The 12,994-nt window shown below is 43.3% G+C and overlaps 1 protein-coding gene across 1 annotated transcript in view; it reads left to right on the forward strand.

Moving 5' to 3' along the window:
- STAB2 (stabilin 2) overlaps window positions 1-12,994 on the forward strand; it is a 187,983-nt gene that overhangs the window by 149,316 nt on the left and 25,673 nt on the right. Inside the window, exons 48-55 of the mRNA XM_030821934.1 lie at window positions 849-995; window positions 2,116-2,256; window positions 3,651-3,710; window positions 5,099-5,275; window positions 7,210-7,299; window positions 9,383-9,529; window positions 11,153-11,209; window positions 12,368-12,494. Coding sequence (XP_030677794.1) covers window positions 849-995; window positions 2,116-2,256; window positions 3,651-3,710; window positions 5,099-5,275; window positions 7,210-7,299; window positions 9,383-9,529; window positions 11,153-11,209; window positions 12,368-12,494 — 946 coding nt within the window. The remainder of the gene's footprint in view (window positions 1-848; window positions 996-2,115; window positions 2,257-3,650; window positions 3,711-5,098; window positions 5,276-7,209; window positions 7,300-9,382; window positions 9,530-11,152; window positions 11,210-12,367; window positions 12,495-12,994) is intronic.

The raw sequence follows: 12,994 nt of genomic DNA on the forward strand, positions 1-12,994 counted from the left end.
GCCTATATTTTGGACACCAACAAAGCAGAGGCACAAAAATAGTTTTTGAAAGAACTTGACACTTTATAATTCAAAATAAAAGGCCATTAAAGGAGTTATGAAACAATGAGAATTTTGTGGGCTTTTGATTATTTACTGTATGTTAATATTGTTTGTTTGTTTGTTTTTGAGACAGGGTCTTGCTCTGTCACCCAGGCTGGAGTGCAGTGCCACGATCTCGGCTCACTGCAGCCTCTGCCTCCTGGGTTCAAGTGATTCTCATGCCTCAGCCTCCGGAGTAGTATTTTTAGTAGAGATGGTGTTTTACCATGTGGGCCAGGCTGGTCTCAAACTCCTGGCCTCAAGTGATCCGCCCGTCTCGGCCTCCCAGAGTGCTGGGATTACAGGCATGAGCCACTGCACCCAGCCTTGATTGTATTTTGAATTCCAAGTGGAAATATGTCATGATCTTGCCAATACTAAAGGTTTACATCTAGCACTGATACCTCTCCAAGAGGGGTATATACTATGCAGTGTTTCCCAGCATGTTTCGCAAGAAAATTCTTTTTCGAGGATCATCTCACAGAACTTGGGATCTTTGCAACATGTATTGTGAAGTCTTGAGCCAGAGGAACCCCATGTTCCTTCCACACTGAGATTCCACAATGGAGGCAAGAAAGGAGCTAGAGTCACTTCCTCCCTTTTGTCTGAACAGCCTCCATTCTCTAATCCTGACCACAAAGCTTACTTCCCAGAGTCTGGGTGGGCCGAGAGGTGTGGAAGAGAGAATGGAGGACAGGAGAACCAAATGGCACATTGCAGCAAAAGGCTCCTGCCTCTGGCTGGAACCCTCTAATATTCTGTTACAGGTTAGAGACTGGGACAAACAGGGCTTAATGCCCCAGGTTCTTCGGTATCATGTGGTCGCCTGCCACCAGCTGCTTCTGGAAAACCTGAAATTGATCTCAAATGCTACTTCCCTCCAAGGAGAGCCAATAGTCATCTCCGTCTCTCAGGTAGATGCCAGTTATCCTTAGGTCCTCTCTCCCCTAGATCATGTCCTTTGCAGGAACCTGGATGGAGCTGGAGGCCATCATCCTCAGCAAACTAATGCAGGAACAGAAAACCCAATGCTGCATGTCCTCACTTACAAGTGAGAGCTAAATGATGAGAACTCATGGACACATAGAGGGGAACAATACACACTGGGGCCTACTGGAGGGTGGAGAGTGGGAGGAGGGAGAGGATCATGAAAAATAACTAATAGATACTAGGCTTAATACCTGGGTGATGAAATAATCTCTACAACAAACCCCCATGACACAAGTTTACCTGTGTAACAAACCTGCATATGTTCCCCTGAACATAAAAGTTGTTGTTTTTTTTTTTTTTTAAACAAAGGAAGTACCTTATCCTTAGGTCCTCTTTCTCTTTTTTTCCTTAAAGTAATATAAGAAATAATAATAACATGTTAAGTGATTTCTGTATGCAGGCACATAGTATTTGATGTGTACTAACTCATTTAATCTGCAAAATACTCCCTTGATATAGACAGTGTTAATCCTTAATTTCTGAATAAGAAAACTGAGCTCAGAAAGGTTAAGTAGCTTGTCCAAGGTCACACAAAGAGCAAATATTAGAGCCAGGTTTAAAACTCAGAGGCAGGCCTCTCTAAGTAGTAAATAGAACTGCTTTTGATAGCATTAGTCAGAAGCTGGGAAGGTTGAAAGCTTTTGATCAAAGCCACTTGACCATGCTGGTCCAGTCCCTCCCTACTACAGAGAAGTAAATGGTGACCGTAGAATTCCTTGCAGAAGGAAGAAAGCCAGGGGAGTTGGTATAGAACAAATACAAAAGAGAAGCCAATTTTGAGCTGCTTGCTTATTTCATATTGGAGAATCATATTGAAATTACTGTTTAGATGATTCTATGTTATAATTAACTTCTCCAGGTGAAAGTTAAATTTTTATCTCTGTTTTCACTTCATAGTCATAATAAAAATACACTCAAGTATTAACTTGGATATTCAGTTTTTGCTCCTGATAATTTGACACATTGGTAAAGCATTCTGTGAGAAGCAATTTTGTGTCCATTTCACTTTGCACTCATTTCTTTTTTGTTTTTGGTTGATTTCAGGGCACAGTGTATATAAATAATAAGGCTAAGATCATATCCAGTGATATCATCAGTACTAATGGGATTGTTCATATCATAGACAAATTGCTATCTCCCAAAAATTTGCTTATCACTCCCAAAGACACCTCTGGAAGAATTCTGGTAGGTAAACTCTGTCACATTTTCAGCCTGGAGTGACTCAATACATTATCATCTCTATTCTGATTCAAAGTCATCATTTTGAAACATTTTCTTTTTCTGCTTCAATCTCAAGCTATTATTAAAAGCCTAGTAAACATTATTCTTAGAAGTAAATAAGTAAAAGTCTATCTTAAATTGATAAGTAGGTTTTATATGTTTTTCTCTAGCATCCACAAGGAAAGGTAGTCTTACAAAGGTTTAGAAGATGGAGAAGATAGATAGATAGATAGATAGATAGATAGATAGATAGATAGACAGACAGACAGACAGACAGACAGACAGATAAAGTTAAATCTGGAGTAAAACTCCTAAACTGACAGAAAATGTAATTTTAACTTTTATTTTTATTTGTTAATATAGGTCAAGGTCTTTCATTGCAGAACACAGAATCCACTATACTTAGACAAAAAAAAGTTTCTTGAGATAGTAGATACATCATCAAATCTCTGGAAGGGTAGAGCCTAATTCAGATGCTACACAGCTGGGAGCAGAGCAGCCCAGGGAGGCCTACAAAGGGTAGACACCTGGCTGGGTGCAGGGGCTCACACCTGTAATCCCAGCAATCTGGGAGGCCAAGGTGGGCAGATTGCTTGAGTCCAGGAGTTCAAGACCAGCCTGGGCAACATAGTGAAACCCCGTTTCTACTAAAAATACAAAAAACTAGCCAGGCATGGTGGTCATGCCTGTAATCCCAGCTACTTGGGAGGCTGAGGTGGGAGAATCACCTGATTCCAGGATCAGATGCTTGCAGTGAGCTGAGGGCAGTGACCTGAGATCATGCTACTGCACTCTAGTCTGGACAACCAGAGCGAGATCCTGTCTAAAAAAGTTTTTTTTTAATTAAACACACACACACACACACACACACACACACACACACACACAAAGGGTGGACACCTAACCTGATAACCTTACCACCACCACCAGGCTGTTCTGGCTGTCACAGCTCTGTGACTGCCACCTGTCTCCAGCCTCACCACCTTGGACACTAGACACTGGGCTATAGATGTCCCAATTGTGCTTGCCAGAGGGGTTGATCTCCCTTCTAGCAGCTGCTGCCACCTCATATTATTTCTTTTCACCAAGAAGCTTTGCACAAGTGCTTCTGCTTGGAGGACCTTATATCACATTGGGGCTCTAGCTGCAAGGGAGTCTGGGAAAAAGTAGCGCTTAGCCTACTAGTCTCTAGAATGCAAAAAAGCATGGTCAGAAGAGAGCTGGAGCAGGTGCTGATGAGCCCATCTATGCATCTGTCAGGTTATGTTACCTTTACTTTTTTTTCACTTGAGCTCTTGTTAAGTTCCCCATGAACTGTATAAGGAAAAGTTTCATGCTCATTCTTATTATCTTTGCAGCAAAATCTTACAACTTTGGCAACAAACAATGGCTACATCAAATTTAGCAGCTTAATACAGGTAAAAATTTAGGGGAAGTTGACTCAGAGGATAATCTGCCTAAAGAAGTTTTGTTTTGTTTTGTTGTTGTTTCTGTTTTGTTTTGACATCAGCCAGCTATTGCGGGATCTGCATGGGGAAGTCCCAGTTTTCTGGAGAGCAAAGTCATTCTCTGTCACTCCCTTCTTAGAATGTTATATGGCTTGTTGAGCTATATAATGTACATTGGCTGAGTTAGAAATTGAGGATTTGAGGCTGGGGAGAGGGAAATAAATTGGAATGTGGCAGCAGTGTACTAGGTGCTTCACACCTGAAATTATCAACTCCATTATAAAGATGGGGAAGTTGAATGGGAGAGTTGGGAACTCTATGCCTGTGAGGCAGGTAGAAATTAAAACCATATCTTTCTGGCAAGCACGGTGGCTCATGCCTGTAATTTCAGCACTTTGGGAGGCCAAAGCAGGTGCATCACTTGAGGTCAGGAGTTTGAGACCAGCCTGGCCAACATGGTGAAACTCAGTCTCTACTAAAAATACAAAAATTAGCTGGGCATGATGGTGTTCACCTGTAGTCCCAGCTACTTAGGAGGGTGAGGCAGGAGAATCACTTGAACCCAGGAAGCAGAGGTTGCAGTGAGCTGAGATCGCACCACTGCACTCCAGCCAAGGTGACAGGGTGAGACTCCATCTCAAAAAAAACAAACAAAAACAAAAACAAAAAAAAACCATACCTTACTGACTTCAGAGATTGTTCCCATGAATTGAGTAGAAACTTCCAATATGAACAAAAGATTGCAGAGGAGAATAGGGAGGAGCAGGCCAAGCATCTTTCTGAGGCTCCCTCTTCCCTGTTCCTCAACCCTGAGCAGTCCCTGGGGACTCCAGAATTTGGCTTTCTGATTTGCTGTCCAAGAAAATATAGATCAGGATGGGCACAGCTGGCTCATGCCTGTAATCCTAGTACTTTGGGTGGCCAAGGCAGGAGGACTGCTTGAGCCCAGGAGTTCCAGACCAGCCTGGGCAACATGGCAAAACCCCATCTCTAGAAAAATACAAAAATTTGCAGAGTGTGGTGGTGCATGCCAGTAGTCCCAGCTACTCAGGAGGTTGAGGTGGGAGGATCACTTGAACCTGTGAGGTTGAAGCTGCATTGAGCTGTGACTGTGCTACTGCAACTCCAGCCGGGGCAACAGAGTGAGACCCTGCCTCAAAAAAAAAAAAAAAAATTGTAGATCGGAATGGCTGGGCTGTGATGGGCTTCTACTTTCTCTAGCTGTATCACCCTTGAACCATCCAGAGTCCCAGTAAGCCATGGGCTGGAGCATGGAGGAGAATCCTCAGAGAAAGAACCCCTGCCCGCATGTCTAGGCCTTGCTCATGCCACCGAGGGACTGAATCCCTGTGTTTCAGGACTCAGGTTTGCTGAGTGTCATCACTGATCCCATCCACACCCCAGTCACTCTCTTCTGGCCCACTGACCAAGCCCTCCAAGCCCTACCTGCTGAACAACAGGACTTCCTGTTCAACCAAGACAACAAGGAGAAGCTGAAGGAGTATTTGAAGTTTCATGTGATACGAGATGCCAAGGTATTTAGTTTACATGCAGACATAAGTGCAAGAATGTCCCAGGGTGGTGATAAAATTCAGCACCGAGGCATTGTGGCCTAGGAACTATCAGTGTGTCCCTGTCTCCACTGTATGCAGGAAGCCACAGCATCACCTGCCCCATTGTGTCCTCCTCTGACTGGCCGTGGTTGATTGGCTCCTGCAGTATACCACATTTGGTTCTGTTCCTTGGACCTGCCATTTTCTTTTTTACTTCAATCAATACCCAAGAGCATCATTCCTCTTTCTACTGCAGATCAGCCTTTCCTCCTTCCTAGTTCTCCTGGCAAAATGGCTGCTGACAACAGTTCTCAAGTTTTTCCAGATGGACTCTTTCTCATCCAATTCCAAAATTTCTAGGCAAATGACTGATTGATCCAGCTTCAATCAGTTGTGGCCTCTGAACTGATTAACTGTATCAGAGAAGCATGATCATACAGAAACTAGCATGATCATATAGGAACATGCACGATCACATAGGAACATATGTGATACAGGAATAAGCATGATATAGGAACAAGCACAATCATATAGGAACAAGCATAGGAACATGCATGATCATATAGGAACATATATGATCATGTAGGAGCAAGCATCATATAGGAGCATGCACAATCACATAGGAGCAAGCACAATCACATAGGAGCAAGCATGATCATATGAGAGCAGCATGACCATATAGGAGCAAGCATGATCATATAGAAGCAAACACGGTCATATGGGAGCAAGCATGATCACATAGGAGCAAACATGATCATATAGGAGCAAGCACAATCATATGGGAGCATGCAGTCTTATAGGAGCAAGCACAATCACATAGGAGCAAGCACGATCACATAGGAGCAGCACAATCATATGGGAGCAAGCACAATCATATGGGAGCATGCACAGTCTCATAGGAACAAGCACGATCATATAGGAGCAAACATGATCGTATAGGAGCAAGAACAATCATACAGGAACATGGCAGCCATCCTGAGTCTTCATCCAAGACTCATGTTTCTCTCCAGGACCAAGTCTGCCCAGTTCAAGAATGCCAAATGTCCCAACTTCAGTTCATCCACAGCCATCTAGATTAGTTTCCCAAAGCTGCCATCACAAATTACTACAAGCTGGGCAGCTTAAGCCACAGAAATGTGTTCTTTGTAGTAGACAGTTCTGGAGGCGAGATGTCAGAGATGAAGGAGCTGGCAAGGTTGTTCCTTCTGGAGGTTCTGAGAATTTGCTTTGTTCTTCTGGAGGTTCCGAGAATTTGCTCCATGCTTCTCTCTCTGCTTCTGGTGGCTTCTGGAAATCCTTGGTGTTCCTGGGCCTGTAGTGTATCCCTCCAATCTCTGTCTCTGCCATCACAGGGCTGTCTCTCTCTGTGTGTTTCTGTGCCTTCACGTAGCATTTGCCTCTTCTTTCCTGTAAGAACACCATTCATATTAGATTAAGAGCCCACTCTACTCCAGGATTACCTCATCCTAACTAATTACATCTGTAATGACTTCATTTCCAAATAAGATCATAATCTGAGGAACTGGGGATCAGGACTTCAACATAATTCTTTGAGGGGCACAGTGCTGCCCATAAGTGTATCCTATGTCATTTCCCAGCCTCACCCACTTATTCTTTCATTGGCTTCATACACTAAGACTGCATCTTCAGAGACTCCCAAGCATAGATGGGGGATGGAAGGGCGATTGAAAGCAGTCCAGCTGGTCAATTCTTTCCCGCCTGAAGGAATTTCCAACCTCCTAGAGAGCCCCTGATTATTCTTCCCATTGGTTATACCTACAGTCATTGTAAAGCTAAAGTTATTATAACTTGTGGAAAAATTTGCATCTGAATTTGGTTTTTTGGTAAAGCTCCTTCGGGCCGTCCCTTCTTCAGCCCAAATTTGGGGCAGTCACATGGCACCATTGCTCTTACAGGTTTTAGCTGTGGATCTTCCCACATCCACTGCCTGGAAGACCCTGCAAGGTTCAGAGCTGAGTGTGAAGTGTGGAGCTGGCAGTGACATCGTGAGTATCAACATGAAGGGTGGGCAGGCAGGGGTTAACACATTCACAGCAAGCTATTCCCCAGTCACTACCCCTTCAAGGAGATGTTCATTTTTTTCTCTCCATTCGTAGCAGGCTCTTTTTTTTCTCACTACCTTCAGAGGTATTTTTCCTGAGAGTATGTAATTGGATATGAAAAACCTGATAAATCCTGGCCAACCCAAGCCCTCCTAGTGGGTGGCAGGAAGCCTCTCACACTGTGGAGAGCAGCTTCCAGTTGATTTTATTTTTTGTGTAGAGCATTTATTTTCCAATATGAGATACTTTCCTGAAACAGGAAAGTATACAGTCATTCCTTTCTCTTCCTTCCCAGCCCCACTACTGTGACCTCACCTCCAACCCTCTCTTGGCAGTCAGAGCCAGCTCTGGGCTATACCTACCTAGATCAGCCAACTGAGAGGTTTGCAATTTTTACCTTCCCTGGCTAGTTCCTGAACAATTCTGTCTTTCTGTAATTCCATATGATGAATGGGTCTAATAGGATTATTTCAACTGCATATCATGGAAAAGCCAAAATCCAGTGACTTAAATGTATAAGGATTTATTCTCTTTTATAAAAGAAATCTGGAGGTAGCCAATCCAGAGTTAGGATGGCTCAGTGGAGAAGCACCTTCTGTCTTTCTGCTCTGCAGCACATGGTTCCAGCCTCCAAGGTCCAGCATGGTTGCTGGAGCTCCAGGCACCATGTCCACTTTCCAGGCAGTGGGAAGGAGGAAGGGTAAAAGGGATGCATCTCCCAATTGAGTTAATTCCCTTCAAGGAGAATTCCAACAAGTTCCATACAACATTCTGCGTGTATGGTCAATATCTTATGACCAGTATCCCTTTGGTGTTTGAATTAGAATTGTATTGAATTTATAACTGAATTTGAAGAGTATTCACATCTTTTCATTCCAGCTTCTGGAACATTATCCCAATGTACACTCGAGATTTTCCTGACTCCCTAGACCAAAATAGACAACTATCAGAGAAGGATAGTAAGAATGCCCTCTGCTTGTTCTGTGTGTTGATATAACTTTCAGAGCAATGTATTTTTTGCAATGTATTATTTAGTCTGATCTGTATAACAACCCTATATTAGAAATTATTTACTCTATTTACCTGGTGAAGAAAACAATGAACCTCAGAGAGGTTCAGTGACTTGCCCGTGGTCACATAGTACATGAGTGAGCATGCAAGGCTTTAACCACAGTTTTCTGGTGTTCCTTCCACTGAGTCACACTATCTCCATCCCATCCGTAGATGCTGGGAGTTATCTTGTTTTCCTCTCAAAAGCTTTCTAAAAGCATTTTATATACTGGAAGAATAATGTATCCATCAACTTACTAGCTGGGTGACCTCAGGAAAGGAAGCCCTGAGATTATTCCCAGCATTAAATGAAATAATGTCTCCAAAGCCCAGTTGATTATGCCTGGTACATGTGAAAAAAGAAATTATCATTACAAAGTTAAAGCCTATCACTCGTACACCCTGGAAAGAAAGCCACACCAGGCACTTTGCTAGGTGCTGGCACTAAATAAGGAGACTCGGTTACTACACACAAAGAGGGCACATCAGCGAAGTTCATCCCTAACCACAGCAAGGTCATCTTTGCTCCACCCTATCAGCCACTGCTGACGTTTCTCCTTTGGTAGAGGAAGTGAGGCAGAGGGGTCAAGGGGGCAGGCTCTGAGGCTGACTGCCTGGATGCAAATGCCCACACCACCATTCACTGGGCAAGTCATTTAACCTCTCACTGCCTTAGTTCCCTCGTCTATAAATGGGTACTAATAACAGCAGCTACGTCCAACACAACCACCTTGGATTGTTGTAATAATTAAAAGAAGTTGCACAGGTAAAGAACTTAGAACAGTATCTGGCACATAATACATGCTGGGTATTTGATAAATATATAAATACACGGGGTTTTATTAAGTTCTTCGCGAGTCTTGCAGTTACTGGCCATGTTACATGGCTGGGAAAGAAGAGATGTATGAAAGAGATTGACTGTTTTTCTCTCTCTCTCTCTCTTTCTCTCTTTTTTTTTTTTTTTTTTCTTTCTTAGGGTGACCTCTTTCTGAATGGCCAAACCTGCAGAATTGTGCAGCGGGAGCTCTTGTTTGATCTGGGCGTGGCTTACGGCATTGACTGTCTGCTGATTGATCCCACCCTGGGGGGCCGCTGTGACACCTTTACTACTTTCGATGCCTCGGTCAGTCCTAAAAACAACAGTGTAGTAAGAGAACCTTAAGCCAAAGAATGGCCCTCATGATCCAGTGTGGACCCTGTTGTGAAACCATTTAGGGCCTGTCCTCAGCAAGACTAGGACCCAGAAGACCTGAGGGCCAAATGATGTAGTTCTTTAGACTCAGAAGCAACAGGCATCTACTTAGCCCCACACAGCCTGGAATATTCTTGTTTATCCACCCATCTACTCACCCACTCATTCGCTCCCTTATCATTGAGAAAACAGTTCTTGGATACCAACTGTATGCCAACTGCCATTCATTTTCAAACACATCCCTCTATTCAGTCACTCACTCATGCATTCAACAAACATTTGTTGAACGTCTGACAGATTACACCATATGAAATTGCCATATTTGACAGTCTGGAGCCTATGAAAAGGGCAATTTCACATAGTCAGTCTAATATGATATGCCACTCACACCTCTATTCACTTACCCATTGATTCATTCATTTGACAATATTGATTGAACTTCTATCCCAGGCCCTGTACTGTGTGAGGCATTTTTACATTCACTCATTCATCCATCTAGCATCTTTACTGAGTACTCCCCTGAAGCCAGCCATTTTGTTCAATGCTTAGCTTACCCCTACAATAATCCAGTAATAGGAATAGTTATCATCTGCCCTATTGTGTAGATTTAGAAACTGAGTTTCAAAGAGGTAAAGTGACTTTACATGGCAAAGTTTGTCACCAGTTGATATCAGTACCTGGCATCCTCTAGGAATTTCAATAACTATCCCAAATTTTTTGGATCCCAGTCAGCCAAAGTAGGAGATGAAACCAGTTGTCCTTTCTACCACAGGGGTCTTCTTAATTTCCAAATTATATTCCACACATATTTTTCAGTTAATCATTTTTCCTCATCAATCTTCTGAAGATCAAATAGCAAGAATTATTATCCCTATTTATTATAAAACTAAGGCTCAAATAGTATTAGGGATTGGCCAAAAGTATCCCATTTAACTTAAAATGGAACAATTGCACCCATATGTCCCACTGCTAATAGCATATGCCTGTAAGACACTGCCCTGGTCCAGCTCTGTATAACAGATTTTCCCTTCCGAGAACAAAAGCACAGAGCTAATGCCCAAGACAGATCTTCAGAATTATGTGTGGCCAAGTTAGTGTGTGTGTTTTGATATTCTTTGTTGTTGTTGTTGTTTTGAGATAGAGTCTTGCTCTGTCATCCAGGCTGGAGTTCAGTGGTGCAATCACAGCTCACTGCAGCCTTGATCTCCTGGGCTCAAGTGATCCCCTCAACTCAGCCTCCAAAGTCGCTGGGACTACAGGTTCATGTGCCACCATGCCTGGCTAATTTTTTTTTTTTTGCAGATAAAGTCTTGCTGTGTTGCCTAGGCTGGTCTCAAACTCTTCGCCTCAAGCGATCCTCCTGCCTTGGCCTCCCAAAGTGCTAGGATTACAGGTGTCAGCCACCATGTCTGGCCTGCTTTCATATTCTTGATCATAGCCATAGGCTTAATCAAGATTAATTAAGCCCTTAATCCATCCAGGTATTAATCAGGAACATTTCCTTGTGTTTTCTGATATTCTTGGTTTTCAAGTGTTTCTTTTCTTGCATACTAGGGGGAGTGTGGGAGCTGTGTCAATACTCCCAGCTGCCCAAGGTGGAGTAAACCAAAGGTAATTAAGAATGCAGTGATAATGTTTGGAGAACCACAGGTCTGTTCCATTAGCAGGCCTCAGTGTGTGTGCATGTCTGTGTGTGTGCGCATGCGTGCACATATGTTGCATAAATGTAATTTATGTCATTCTTTCAACAAGAAAGCCAATGGGGTAAGATAGATATTCTCAGCCCAGGCAACCTGTCAACCCATGTTCTAGGAACTGTCTAGAAAAGTCATGGGATGGTAGACCTACAAGGACTTAGAAGATAATTATGATTATAAAAATAGCTGCATTTTGTTGGCTGCTGTCCATGTCCCAGGCTCTGTGCTGAGCCTTTATATACTCATTACTCTATCCCTCTTTATAATACTCATAGGAAGCTATTATTACCTACACTTTACTTATGAGAAAAATGGGTCTCAGAGAGGGTAAGCAATCAGCCCAAGGCCACACAGCTAGTAAGGAGCAATGCTAGGATGAAAGTCCAGAGAGCAATGGAGAGTAATGGTTAAGTCAATGAAATTTGGAGTCCACAGGTATGGGGTCAAATTCCATAATCTTTGACAAATCCTATTACCTATCAGGTTTGCTTCTGTAAAATGGAGCTAATAATGGACTCTGTGTGCAGCTATTAGGAAAAGTAAATTTTAAAAATGTGGGTACACTGAAGTGCCTGGCACATAGTAAGTGCTCATTAAATGCTGTTTTGTATCACTTATTCCAAAGTCAAGCTCTTTCTAGTCTACTAGTAAAACCTATAACGAAAATATCCCTACAAAACAAAATCTAACTCATACTGTCCCTTCCTACAATTTGGGAGCCTTGCCCCACACCCCTTCTGTGACAGGAAGCTACCTCCTTCCCACTCCCTCCCCAGGCAACCATGCCACTGGCAGAGCACTCTTAAGGGTCTGAAAGTTCTTCCCCTTGAGACTGGGGAGAAATCTTCCCATGGACCCTAGATCTACTTCCTCCCTCATCTTCGTGTTTCTGCCATCGGTCTGTTGACTCCCATAGGAAAAATATTACCTCGGAGAAAAAGTTGGCTCACATTGGAAGTCCCATTTTTTACTTGGGCAATACCTAAGATCCTTCATGAGGGCATAGACTAGAGCCCCAGAGCCCCAGTCCCTGTGGTGGTAAGTTAAGTGATGGTCCACTCTCTTCCCTTAGGGTGTGAAGCAGAAGTGTCTCTACAACCTGCCCTTCAAGAGGAACCTGGAAGGCTGCCGGGAGCGGTGCAGCCTGGTGATACAGATCCCCAAGTGCTGCAAGGGCTACTTTGGGCGAGAGTGTCAGGGTGAGGGTGCCTCTTCCCCCCTCGCAACTCTAAAAGTGGTAATATGCTCCTGCTCATTGTCCAGTCTTCGAATGTACCAAAATTACAGGGAGATGGGGGAAACACTGCTAATAATGATTCCCAGACCCCAAAACTCTGAAGAGTTGTGTATCATTCCTTCTACTTTGGCATATTTTTTTATCGAGTTGAGATCCTGCTGTGCATATATTGTAATTGTGTGTCTGCTTTTTCCCTTGACATTACAGTGTAGACATTTCTGAAACACACCATATTTCATTTCTGATGCTGTGCAACACAATATCCATGATATTGATAAGCATGATGAAAGGCATTTGATACGATTCTCCCTTGGCAGCTGATGTACTGACACAGTATGTATGGGCCATAATTTCCTGAGCGCGCCCCTGTCCCTGGCAGAGGATGTATAGCATTGTCTCCCTCTGTTACCTCATCAGGAAAGGGCTCCTTGCCAAAGCACATTTGGGCCCATCCTGAAACCC

The sequence above is a fragment of the Nomascus leucogenys genome, chromosome 10 (genome assembly GCF_006542625.1).
Source record: "Nomascus leucogenys isolate Asia chromosome 10, Asia_NLE_v1, whole genome shotgun sequence".
In the NCBI taxonomy this organism is placed as follows: domain Eukaryota; kingdom Metazoa; phylum Chordata; class Mammalia; order Primates; family Hylobatidae; genus Nomascus; species Nomascus leucogenys.